The sequence below is a fragment of the Acomys russatus genome, chromosome 7 (assembly GCF_903995435.1).
Source record: "Acomys russatus chromosome 7, mAcoRus1.1, whole genome shotgun sequence".
Classification (NCBI taxonomy): Eukaryota; Metazoa; Chordata; class Mammalia; order Rodentia; family Muridae; genus Acomys; species Acomys russatus.
Genome location: NC_067143.1, coordinates 44722983 through 44736848, shown reverse-complemented (window position 1 = coordinate 44736848; position 13866 = coordinate 44722983). Strand labels below are relative to the sequence as shown.

Here is a 13866-nt window from a genome sequence, read left to right as displayed (position 1 = left end):
ATTTATGGCGTATAACATTGTTTCCTTCATTCACGAAATAAATATTTGTGTACAGCTATAGTTTGGGAGGGAAAAGAATGATTGGTGTCATCATGGCACATCTCCCCAACGCCTTGAAGCTGGGGCCTAAATTCTATCACTCGGTTGTTCTGGAAACGTATTCTAAAAATACAGTTTTCCAAAGGAGAAGGTAGTTGCTACAGATACACTCTATGTCTGTCTGTATGGAGTGGGAGCAAAGTCCTTGAAACCTAAGGAAATCAGTGCCAGTGATCTTCACGAAACCAAACAAGGAAGTCACTTTTCTCCTTGTGAAAAATCGAGGATGGCTCATGGAGTCAGAGATAAGCTTTGGCCCTTCCTTCTTGACTAGTTTATGAATTAAAAAAAAATCAATGAGAAATGGGAGAGGCAATTTTTAAAATCCTAATGTTGGGTTAATCATAAGAGTAGGAAAAGTGCAGCCATGTTGAGCACAAGACATCTTTGAATCCTTCCACCAGTGACCTGGTGGGATTTTCTCTCAGTACTACTTTCACCAATATGACAAGCAGACATTTTAATATTCTGCCTCGGTACCATATCACAGTTTCATCAATTCAGTCTTTGGTCTGTGTCGCCTTCCTTTTCTGATCCTTATCGTTACCTGACATCCATCTCTTGTGTGTGTGTCTTCTACCAGCCACCAGTCTCCTCCTTCAGAACTTTTATCAAACTCTAGATTATACTTACAAATTAACAACATGCCTTTATATTGTATCATACTAAAGTCGGGTGGGACAGGGATGCCCCAAATAATTTTATTTTTCAACTAGCAATATTCAAGCAAAAGGCCAATACCAATTTCTGCTTTGGTATTTACTTCTGTGGGTCATGTATTGGGCCTGCAGTCTTCTGATACTCTTGACAATTGCCTTTTAGGTAACCTGTTTTGCTAAGGACTGCAAATTAATATTAAAGACATCATAAGGATGCCAAAGGTAATAGGTACCTATATCAGTTACCAAAGACCAGTAAGTAGGCAGCAAGAAACCATGGGGGTGATTAGAAGGATGGGCTTGTTGTTTGGTGCATATTTCCATACACTAAGCAAATGGCTTGAGGTGACCAACAAAAGACAAGGGAATATTTTTAAGCAGTTACCTACCTTTTTGGTTACGATTAATGACCTAAAAAGTTTTAAAAATTCTTTCAGCATTAGATGAAGCATTTTTGTCAATTTTCCAACCACTCCCCAAACAAGGTTAGACGCATAGATATGCTATGTGTCTTAAAATATTAATCAAGGAGAAAGTGATACAAAAGACACTCAATTTAAAAGGAACAATGTAAATTAGAAATATTTCTGTTTCAGAAGCAGAAGGAGGAGGAGAAAAGACTCATGACTTTGCTTCCTCCTATAGGGAGGTTAAATTGATTTGCAGTGATAGAATGTCAAAATCCTCCATCATGGGGTCTCAGCCAGTTGAGGTTTGAATCGGTATTAGAAAATCTGCACCCACATGCACAAATCATGTTAGGGTTCACTGATGGCCCCTGTGTCATTTGTATCTTTCCACATCAAATGCTGATTTCATTTCAAGCCATTTGCTCTGAAGAAGGATGAAAAAAAAAAAAAAAAAAAAAAAGGCAGCAATTGAAAAGAATCTGCAGTGGCTACCACAGGCAATGGGGGCAACTGCAAAGAAAAGAACCACAAGCCCAAGCAGTAACTTACGGCAGCTACTTTCGCTATCGCTGGCATTAGAAGAGACGTGTTCTGCAAGGACAGCACAGCAAATTAAAGAACGATCAAGCGTCAGAGAGCAGCCAGAACGGAAAGGGCACACCCATGCAAAGCTACTGGGGATGTGAGCAAAGGCCAGTGAAAGGCCGCAGAAGAGATCGCACTAAGAGAATCCAGATAAGAGAAAGATGAAAACTTTATTGCCAGTTTACACCACACTGCTGTTTCTTCCTTTTTAGAAAAAAAAAAAAAAGTACCTTTTAGTATCAGACAGTAGCAACCCAGGTGACGTTCTTTTTGTAAATACTATGACACATCCACAGAGGGGTGTTGGGAAGGGCAGTGTGTGTCCACTGTGGTGTAGATGGCTTTTTGTATCTCTATTTTAGTCCTTGATGATTTGGAAGGAAGACTAATTTGCCAACCTGGAGTTCCTTCAACTTTATATTCTATTTAAATACTTTGGGAGTAAATCCTCTGGTCTAAAAGGGATTTGTGAAGCTCTTTCCTGCTTCAGTGAGTAGAAAATATGGGAGGAAGCAATCAGTCCCTGAGAGATGGCTCATAACTTAGTTTTTATTCTATGATCCTTGCTTGAATAGCTATTAAATTCTGGGAGAATGGAGCAGGCAGAAGATAAATGGCCTGATACCCAGGCAGGATCTAGTGTGAATTATACGTAACACATCCTGAAGAACTTGGCTAACATAATGGTGTGTGTGTGTGTGTGTGTGTGTGTGTGTGTGTGTGTGTGTCTTGTTCAGCTGATGAGTTAGTCATGTGTAACTACTTACTTATCAACTTCATGTGTTACCACACTAGAATGGTATATATGTGACTACTTAAATTTCAACTATTAGGCAATACTTAAGAAAGCAAAACAGGAAGATAAGTTATTTTCTAACAGAAAAAAAAAAAAACCCAAAATGCTTTAAAATCCCTTGATATATATGTTTTTGCCTGCTCAGGGGATTGATTCTATAGTACAAACCATTCCTCTCTCTGACTTTAAGGCCAGGGCTGTGCTGTTAATTTGGGCACACATTGAAGAAGCCCAGGGACTCATGAGAAAGGGGCTGGGTGAAGCCCTGACAGGCCACAGTGAAGATGTGACTGATACTGCAGGGCCTTCATTGGAAATTCTTATCTTTCCTACTTTGAAACTGTGCTGTATGCAGTGCTTGTTTTTTTTTTTTTTCCTCAGTTATTAAATCTGTTCAATTTTTAAGAAGTAAGCAAACACCTGGACATTCTGGATTCAACAGGGCATTACATACCTTTTTAAAAGTGATGTTTGCTATTAGTGATATGTTGGAACGATCCCTTTCCCTTCTAAATTGAAAGTAAAAACTCCCCCCAGGTGGTGCTTGATGCCTTCCAGATGATGTTAAAATTGGTGTTTAAATTTCAAACCACATTCTATATAAACTTTCAAATATAAAGTTTTCATCTTTGAGGAGATTTAACCAGATTTTGTTTTCTGCAGCTACATGCCTAGAACAGGCCAGTGAGAGTCAAAACTTGAACCCTGGAAGGCAGGCATCATCACACAGGCTTATGTAAACAACTATTGAAAATGCACAGGCTTATGTAAACAGCCTTTGAATGTGAAATCCAACTCAATGATATTTTGCTTTATAAAATGAAATGAACAACTAAAAATATCTGCTGTAGCTATTACATTAAAAAACAGAACAAAATTGGGTATGTGATACATTTTCAAAATATACAACATTCTGTTCTTACTTTATTGGTGCTTCTAGAGTGGTGTTAGGATTAAAGAAAGCAAAATCATAGCATAGGTTTTGGAGACATAGATACTTGTTCTTAATTGCTAAGTGCAACGAGACATAGACCAAAGACATGAATAAGTAGAAAATGCAAAGGTCCAATATATCTTATTTTTCATTCTGTGCTACAAGATAAAGCTCTGAAAACATGACATGGCTGGTGACTCATGGACAGGAAAAGGGATTCAGATTTATCGAAAACTATCATACAAATGGTTCAAGCAGGACCACTGCAAGTCAGAGGGGAAAAAAAATCAAAGTTAATAACAAAGAATTAAGGCTCAGATAGTTTAATATTACTTTTTGAGAATGCATGTTGCTATTGACTACAAAACAGCTCCTTTATTAATAGCAAAGTATAGCTCAATCACAGAATTGGGCAAGGTCATTGACTCTTTCCATGTTGAAAAGGCAGAAGAAAGAACATAGAGTATATTTCAACTCCGCCATTCTAGACCACTTAGCTCACCCTTTCTTTTCAACATGGTCTCTTGCTCTCTGAGAGGAAGTTGGTGGCTGAGCAAGTGATGCCATGATGGGCATCTGGACCATGTTGTCCATTATCACTGGTCAGAAAGGGGATGCGTTAAATGCAGCAAGAGTTAGACTGCCTGGCACACTTTGCTTTTAAATGCCGACATGCAGAACAAAATGACTGAAAATTATTTTGTAGGAGCATTCACAGCTAGGTAACAAATAAAACTCGTATCGTGTGCATGCTAGGAATGAAAGGCCCTCAAGAAAAGGAACAAAAGCCAAACTCAAAAGGAAAGGAAAGGAAAAGAAAAGTTAACAGTGACCATTCCTGGAAACTTACTCAGAGTCTTTGTTCCATAACCGTCGTCACCTAATCCGGGGATGTCCTGCATGGAAGTCCCCAGAGAGAGCAATGAGAGAGGAAGAACAGCCACGGAAGAGGAAGGTAGAAGTCAGTGGAATCAAAATGGATACTACCATGACAGACCGTGTTGCCCAAGCAATCTGGATCCCACTTTCTTACCTTTTGAAATAACTTTTACCCCAAACTCCCTGAGCCGAGTAATCAATAGAAAATTTTGATTTGTAAATCAACTGAAAAGGTTGAAGCCAGAGAGCGTGAGAGGGGAAATAAAAGAATCAGTGACTGTAATTTTGTTCACTGTGAAGAAAATCCCCATTCCAAATTTCATAACAAATACACATGGATACAAGTGTATTTAATGGCTTCCTGGAGGATAAGAGTGAACTAGTGCTCCAAGCTCAAATCCAAGACAAAATATGCACGTGGCAATGTAATCCAATATGTCAAGGCAGAACGGAAAATTTGTCTCAAGCCTTAGAGGGAGTTGCATTATCAAGCCAGACCTATTGTTCCTGGTCACAGAGAAATGATGGTTGGAGTTGAAGCCCCAGCCTTGTCAAGGCCCTTTTTTGGTGCTTTTGCACAAAACACAGCCCCAGGAAGGGAAGGATCCAGACTGCAGTCAAACACTGGTCACAGTAGTAAAACCTGCCTGCCTGCCTGCCTGCCATGTTGTTTGCCTAGGTGTGTGGTGTGGGAGAGCCTGTCATGAGTGTGGCCCGTGAAGGTTTTTTTCCTTGTGTTGCATGTGATGTTATCTTCGAGAATCTACTTACGTTCAGGATCACTGGTTTCCTGCTCACTCTGCTCCTTGCTCTTGTAGAATGGGAATTTTCGTGAAAAGATGAAGCTCTTTTTACGCCTGTCATTGAATGACTGTGAAGGAGAAAAGGCATGGGGCAAAAACAGGGGACGTCTAATTGTTGTCACACTCATGCTGACAAAACAACTAGTTTGTAAAAGCACAGAGAGCTGTAGTGACACAAGTGGACACTCTACAAAGGTGCCGGGGGAATCTACATGCAGACTTGACTTTCAAGGAGTGACAATTCTTGATAAGGATGCCTTGGGGAAAATGGCTTAACAGTCCTTGCACGCCAATGGTGACAGAGATGTCATAAGGTGGGAGCCCCAGGCTCTCTATCTTTGTTTGACAAGTGGCCATTCCCTTGGGCAAGCGGAACTTCTGAATCTTCACCTGCAAGTCGACACACTTCTGAGGTGCTGAGATCGCACGAGGCGGTATCAACACAAAACACTATACAGTTCTCAGTTTATCACCGTCAGGCATAAAATGACTATAGAAAAAGGGTTTTTTTTTTTTTCCTTTTCTTTTCATTGTCTAGGTGTCTTAATATTGAATTTGTATTATCTCAGCTTAGAAGCCTGTGAATTTTCAAAAGATAACTTAGCCTTACACAGTCATTACTGACTAGATTGAGAAGCAGAGAGGTTGAGTCCAATAGTGGCATCACAGTTTGTTGGTGACAGCCAGTAAGCAGTCAACCAGCAGCTGCTAATGTGGTATTTAGTTGGTAATCACCCAAGCATGGGAGAAATGACAGTCACCCATCTACATTTTAAGGACGGATACTGAGTACTTTTAAAGTATAAGCTGTCTATTAGTTTAAAGCGGCCAGATTAAAACCAAAACATGTATAGTATAGTCATAAAAATTTGTTCACTCAATTAGCACATATTTGTTTAGTAGATTTCTAAAGAAAATGCAGTTTATCATATTGAAACTATTGGTACATAAATGCTTTGTGGGGTTGTTTGTTCTGAAAATGTCTTATTAATTTTATATTTTATAATGTTTCAAAAAGTGTCTCGCCAGTATACTTGACTGATTTAAATCTTCTAGCTACTTAAAAACACTGGAAAAAAAAATCTCCATGAAACACGTTTTCTTAGTTGCACAGGTTTTAAATTGAATTGCCAATGGTAATGTGAAAGCAGTATTCTAACCGAGGGCTGGCATTGGCCACTGTCAAGAACAAATGTAGAGCCAGAGAAGTGGCAGCGTGGAGGAAATTAATACTTGTTGGTTGAGAGGTGAGCATTTTGTTCCATTGGTGGCACTTAGTCAAGTGCCCATATTAGTTAGAAGCTCACCTGCCCCCCCCCCCAAATAAAATAAAATAAAATAAAGCAAAAACATTTGTTTTGTACTCTTCTTGTGTTTCTCTGTTGATCACCAAATTAATATTTAAGTTTATTCAGAAAACACTGAAGTACTGAAATGTCTTTCACCAAAGTCAGAGCAGCTTAGTTTTATACCAAGCTCAGGAAACGTTTTATATTTCATGTTAAAGCACTGCTTTCTCAGAACTTAGTCTGCAGACAGCACCTGTGTCTACTAGAGTTTTATCATAACTTGCAAGGCTGGAAAGTGCCCCATGTTGTCCTTAAAGGAGCGTTACAAATGTACTCTTGCATCACTCCAGTGCCATGCTGCTTTTACATCTCAAGCATATTTAAACTCCAGTAACTGAAAGTAAAAGAAAAATATCATGTAAGAATTAATGGTGTGTGATATCTATCATGTGTTAGACACTTCCTTTCAACATTACAGTGGACTTTTCATGCAAAACGATGAATTCTCATGCAAATACAAAATGATGCCAAGGAGGAAAGCCTGGGGGTGTAAACACACAAACACACACAGATGGATAATGCAGAGGTTTCTGGGACCCCGAGTGGTGTTGCATGCAATCCACATCATTTAAATGGTCTCATGGGTCAAAGGAAAATGAAAAAGTATTGTCTTTGATTAATTCTTTCATGTTTCAAAGCAAGGAATGTAAAGTGTTAACATTTCCCAACTATGAAAATGTTGTGTATCATGAGTTCTCCGATCAGACATAATAATACTGAACATCACACTTTTTAAAAGGACAGAAAATACATGATACTTCAGAAGTCAATTTATATAACAGCATTACAGGCAAATACATTTTGATTCTTTCTTGCATAACATGGAAGGTACCAGACCCCTTCATGGTCACACTTTCTTACATGTATGGATACAAACTCAAATCACTATTTCAACTCACACAGATTTCAATGTTTGCACTTAGGGGCTTTAGTTAAACATTTTGACCTGTAACAGATTATATGTATGAGGCTATTCTTTATTTTTCTAGACAGATAATAGTACCAGGCTTTATTACCACTATCATTTATGTTTTTAATATAGAAGAGGAAAATCTGCTCCACGAGTGCTAGGTGAGCAAAATAAACTGGTACTTTGGCTACTTATATAACACATGGCTCTAAAGCAAGGGCTGGTTTGCAGCTCTAGTATTGATTTTACTCCATCAGTGCTGTCTAGTCAATATTAAAGCATCTGCAACCCTCATGCATTGTTTTCCAGGAGAAAATTTGAATACAGGTTTTGAAAACACTAATCAAATGTGGCCTGAGTAAATTGGCATAGGAAAGAATTCTACTTTAGAATCTGACCAAGGGGTGGGAGACGGATTTATTGAGCACTGAATTACCAAGCTTAGTTCTCAGGCACCACATATGTAGATCTGCAGGCTACCTTCATGCAGCCTGCCGTGCCACTATTTCTGTATGTGCCCACAGTGGCTCGAATGGTGGGCAGTGAAGTCAGGAGTCGGATTGGCTCCAAATGTTACTGTTCCCGTGAGTACCAATTTCTGCAAAAGCCATGCCTGCTTCAAGTTTATATTTAAAATGGCAAGCAGTCTGACTATTGTAAGTCACGCCACATATTCCGTCACTTCTAGGCAGTAGTGCCCGGCGACTGCTTAGGCCACCATGTGTTAGTAGGTACAACAACACTTCTTTTGCTACATTTTTCTTCCTTGGATAGCAATTCGTGCAATTGAGGGCTCAAAGCCACTCTTGTTCTTATGATAGGGTTAAAAAGCAAAAGGAATTTCAGTGACTAGACATAGCAACCTAAAACAATTTTGCAGCTGGTTAATAGAGAAGTAAGTAGTTGTATGTAGTTTAGGTAATGAAGTTAGCGGAGTAGTAAGTGATGGTTGATGGGCATGGACTTATTTTAGGGTAAAGAAGAGCTTGTGACGATGGATACATAATCCTACGGATACATACAGGAGGGACCACAGAATTGTGTACTTTAAGGTCATGTAAGCAATGTAAATTATACCTCCATAAGGCCATTTTAGAAAGAAATCCTCCCACAACTCAAAAGGAAACAATCATGTCAGGTTTCTCATTGCAGTTGGTGTAAGCACGTTATGCCCTGAATTGAGTGCTCTTCTTGTAGCCTACCATGCGCGTACATGTAGAACTCTATGTCTGCTGATGTTGTGTGTCCTTTAAGTGAATGCTTTTCATGTTGTGACAGACATATTACAACACTCCTGTCAGGAGTCAGTATCTTATTAGTTCCTTGATTTTTAGGCTAAATGGTATGAAACTTCCTGCATTGACTCCCACCATAGAATGCTTTGGTATAAGATAAGGAAGAAAGCTAAAACTCAAACCCTCTCCTCTCTTATGTAAACGCCATGTTCTTAAAGACGCATAGCATGTGATTATCCTTTTTATCAAAAAACTGTACAACTAGGGACCTATTACTGTTTCTTTCTTCTCATCTGCCAATCCTCCTGCTTCTATAGCTCCATAATGCCACTTTTCTTGGTAACTGCATTCTCTGTTAGAATTTAAATTTGTACAGGGCTTGAATATGCTTTTTCTGTGGCTCTTCCTAATGTTTATAAATACTTGTTTCCTCATAGTTGTATTCACCTGGAGAAGCTATTTAGGCATCATGTTGCATTTTTGTGCAGAAAAAAAAGTAAAACAAAATATATTAAAGAATAAATAATAATGCTACCAGGAAGACTTCAATCAAAGACCAAAAGTTAGCTCTCAGACTAAGACTCAGGAGCACAGGAAAGTACCATTCAGAAGCAAAAGAGCCTTGGTAAGTTCAATTAAAAATGAAGTCCCAAATAAACCTGAATATGCTCAAACCTATAGATTTCATTATCAGTTGACAGATAAAAGAAACATAAAAAATCAAATTTTATTTCTTTATGACAACATAATCATTAAAGTGTGAAGTTTGTGCAACTCTGTAAGACAATTGTCTGGCTTCTTCAATATAAACATTACATCAACCAACCAAAATGACCAAAATCTGCAAATTAGCAGAGACAAGTCACATCAACAAATTATCACATAGACTTCATTTGTGTTCAGGTTCCAACAAATTACAACAGAAAACAACAACAACAAAACCATTATGACATTTGTGGTGCCCTGTGAATTCGGAGAAGAGGAGGAAGAGAAGGAGGAGGAGGGATCGTGGCCAAGTTGCCTCATGGGAAAGGCCACGAGATGGTACAATCCTGACAACCTGAGTTTGACCCCCAGATTCCATGTAAAGGTGGAAAAGAGGGAGCAGATGCCACAAAGTTGTCTGATAATCCAGTAATTGATAATTTTTATGTGTGATAATGGCATATGGCCATGCCATATTGAATTAGGAATGGTTTGAGGCTCTGGATTACCTCAATATGGGTGTGACATAGCACTCAATACACTCTAAAGGAAGAATTGTAAAGGATGGAGACATTTTCTTGGCAGATTTACTGTGATATATGTATAACAACACTGAAAACATTAGGTATTTGCTGTAGGACTGAACAAATGAATAAATTATACAATGAATCCATGCTAATTAAATATTTTAAGGTATAAAAATAATTAAATATGTAGTCCATTTGCCTCAAACTTGTGATCCTCCTGCCTCCACCTTTTTAGCATGTCGTACTGGTTTGTGCCACCACAACTGCCTAAATATTTCTAAAGATTTATTTTGAAAATTTATGTGTTCTTCTGGGAAGTGGTGGTGCACGCTTTTAATCCCAGCACTCGGGAGGCAGAGGCAGGTGGATCTCTGTGAGGCTGAGGCTAGCCTGGTCTACAGAGGAGTTCTACAACAGTCAGGGCTACACAGAGAAACCCTGTCTTGAGAAACAGACAGAGTAAAATTGATGTGTTTCTGTGTCTTTGTGAGTATGCCATGCATGTAGGTACCCTACAGAGACCAGAGCCATTGGATACTTTGGAGCTGGACTCATAGGCATTGTGAGCTGCTCAGCTTGGTGCTGGCTACTGAACTCAGGGCTTCTGGAAGTGCTTATTGCCCTTAACAACTGAGCCATTGACCCAGCCTCACTGATTAAAAGGAATTAAAAAAGGAATGAAAGCACAATTTAAAAGAAGGATTATAAAAAAATCTTAGTGAGGTCTAAGACGGTACATACAAGCAATTGAATGGAATTAGAGAGATGATGCAAGATATAAATGAGAAATCATTGCTCTGCTGATTTTAGACGTTAGAGACTGAGAGGGTAAGAAAGAGCCAGAAAGAGAGAGTAATGGTAGATGGTTTTATTGAGAAAATGTGTACCAGCAGTTAATCAACGAAGTGTTTCAGGGAGGAAAATGGCATGAATCATGTCTAGAAGGTAGATTTTTTATTAATGAAAAGAAAAACAAAAACAAATAGAAATGAAGATCTCAGGAGTTGGGCGTGGTGGTGCAAGCCTTTAATCCCAGCAATGCAGAGGCCTCTGTGAGTTTCAGGCCAGCCTGGTCTACAGAGAGAGAGAGAGAGAGACAGAGAGAGAGAGAGAGAGAGACAGAGACAGAGAGAGAGACAGAGAGAGAGACAGAGAGAGAGAGAGAGAGAGAGAGAGAGAGAGAGAGAGAGAGAGAGAGAGAGAGAGACATAGAGAGAGATATCATTCAACCCCGGTCTTGAAAAACCAAAAGGAAGGAAAAGAAGAAAGAAAGAAAGAAAAGAAACGAAGATCTCGATAAGTCAAAGTTACATGAAACAGGTCTTTGGAAATATTCTGGTCACACACAAAAGAGAACACATTTAAGAGCTCTGGGACCTCAGTGAATGGATGAATGCTTTCAGACTTCTCAAGGAAAGAAATGTAATTGAAGGTACAGAAAATAAATAATAGAAAGGTTCACAAATTGTGTAGAAGATACAGACATTCATGCACAGCAGAGTAATATGATCCTGCATAGAGATGAGCAGAGAGGCTCCTTACTGTATCCTATTATACTCACCAAAGCTTCAGAAGGACAAAAAAAGAGGGCTGGGAAGGGAGCCTGATGGCAGAGGGTTTGCCTAGCGTGCATGTGGCCCAGAGTTCTACCCATAGGAAGGCGAAAAGGCACATATATATATGTACACACACATACATAAAGTACAAGGCAAACGTGTCTAAGTAAGGCTGTCCCCATCAGACTGAGGGCAGGTTTCTCAGTGGAAACTCCAGTCCACGCAGGACGACACAGGATGAGGGTACCATGTGATGGAGGAAATTACTACGAGTCATCCTCAGGAGATGACTTAAAAGCAGGCCCCACAGCACGTTAATCTCCATAGCTTTTAGATTTAGAGCATGGTACATCTTCAGATTTTACATGAGCTGCAGCATTGAAGGGTGATTCCCCTCAGAAGCATGGAGAAAGACTTCGGGAAAGTCAAAATAAAACATGGTTGAGACTCGGTAGAAAACAGGCAGTAATAGAAAAGTGAGAAACACCCCGAGGAGCAATGGTTCTGTTTGCTGCATTTCCCTTTAGTGAGCATCTCCTATTGTTGCTTTTCCCATGTATTTTTATCTTGTAATTTTTACACTCAATGGTCTGAGTTATTGTTAGATGCCTTTTATTACTGTTAATAAAAATCAGATGGCTTAGCTATTTGCTTGTATGAGCGGCATTTTCAGCTCTATGATTCAATTTTGGAAAGGTTATAAAGATATAAATAGCACTCATAATGCGAATAAAATGTACCATTTAATTTATCCTTTTTACCTTTCTCCTCCAAGTTTATTGTCTTTCCCAATTAAAAGAACAGTTTGCTCAAAAACACCTTTTCTGCTGCTCTGGGGAAATGGTTTGGTCCATAAAGAATTTGCCTCAAAAGCACAAGGATATGTGTTCCACCCTTCAAATCCAGATTTGGGGGGTAGGGCGCGGGGGGAGCTGGATATACTGGCACATGCTTAATCTCCCAGCACTGAGGCAATGGTGACAACAGGTTCCTAGGGTTCTCTGCAGCCAGTGAGGCACCCAGTCTGAAGAAACAAGGTGGGCAGCACCCGACAGAGGACAAGTACAACTTTGCTTTGTCCTCTGTGTGCACATAGACATGCATGTTTGCACACACTTGAACATGCACAGCATTCCAAAACACCTTTTTAATGCCACAAATGGGAACGTTCTTTTAAGAAAAAGTTAAAAAGAACAAAACATCTGTTATCAGTGAAAAGCAAACCTATTTCTTCAACTTAATTATAGTGGCAATATAATTTTAAATCTTAGTTTTATTTATTATTATAATACATATGACCTTAAGAATGTTTCTGTATGTTTTATTGTTGTTGAGAAGGAGTTTCTTTGTGTAGCTCTGGATTTCCTGGAACTCACCTTGTAGGCCAGGCTGGCCTTGAAATCAGAGACCCACTGGTTCTGCCTCTTGGTGCTGGGATTAAAGGGGTGCCCAACTATGCCTGCTCACCCTAGGAATATTATTTCCTTTCTGAGCCTCAGTTGTTGATACTTACATGTGACTATGTGTAAAAAGTATGACATCAAGTAAAACTCAGTAAACAAGAGCCAACAATAGTAAAAGTGACAGAAGTCTGTGTTCACATCTTTAGAAAGTTTCCGTAAGCATCAGTTTTAATGAATGAATGGAATGAATTTAGAATTCAACAATATAAATATTTGGAAAACTATCAAAGGTATGCTTTGCAAATAGAATCTCTAAGTCAATCAACAGGTCAAAGAGGAAATCATCAGGGGCAAAAAACAATGCTTCTTAATGTCTGGGAGTGAAGACATAAGGCACCAACACTTATGACTATGACTACAGCAGTGCGTAGAGGAAAACATAGCTGTGAAATTAATGACAAAATATCTCTAATGAGTAATCTAGTCTTCCTATTTTAAGCCATTGAAAAAGGCAAATCAAACTAGTCTAAAAAATGGAGGAAAGATAATATTATAGCTGAAATCAATAAAATGGAGAATACAAAAATAGAAGGAAATGAAAAAACTCCAAAGTTGAATCTTTGAGAGGATTACCAAAATCAATAGGACTTTAGCTTGACTGAGCAAGAGTAAGAGAAGACACCAGTGACTAACATCATGGATGAGGGGGCTGGAGAAACTAACGTCATGAATGAAGGGAGCCAGAGAGATGGCTGAGTTGCAAAGAGTGCTGGTTGTTTCTCCAGAGGACCCAGGTTCAATTCCTAGCACCCATGTAGTAGCTAACAACCACCCAAACATCAGTCCCTGGTGATCCAACACCCTCTTTTGGCCTCTACAAACACTGCACACACATAATGTACACACATACATGCAAACAATATCCACAGACAGTAAAAAATTATAAAATTGTTTTAAAACAGAATGAAGTCTTGCCTGTAATCCCAGCATTTGAGAGGCTAGGAAAATTACTAGGA

General features: G+C 39.1%; 1 protein-coding gene across 24 annotated transcripts in view; it reads right to left on the bottom strand.

Moving 5' to 3' along the window:
• Positions 1-13866, bottom strand: part of Dlg2 (discs large MAGUK scaffold protein 2) — a 1899378-nt gene that overhangs the window by 25419 nt on the left and 1860093 nt on the right. For 15 of the 24 annotated variants that reach the window (XM_051148923.1, XM_051148920.1, XM_051148918.1 and 12 more), the window contains one exon: positions 5134-5233. In XM_051148923.1, the coding sequence (XP_051004880.1) occupies positions 5134-5233 (100 nt within the window). Of the gene's footprint in view, positions 1-1717; positions 1760-4333; positions 4380-5133; positions 5234-13866 lie in introns of all 24 variants that reach the window. The other 9 variants (XM_051148924.1, XM_051148921.1, XM_051148942.1 and 6 more) reach the window with 2 other exon arrangements.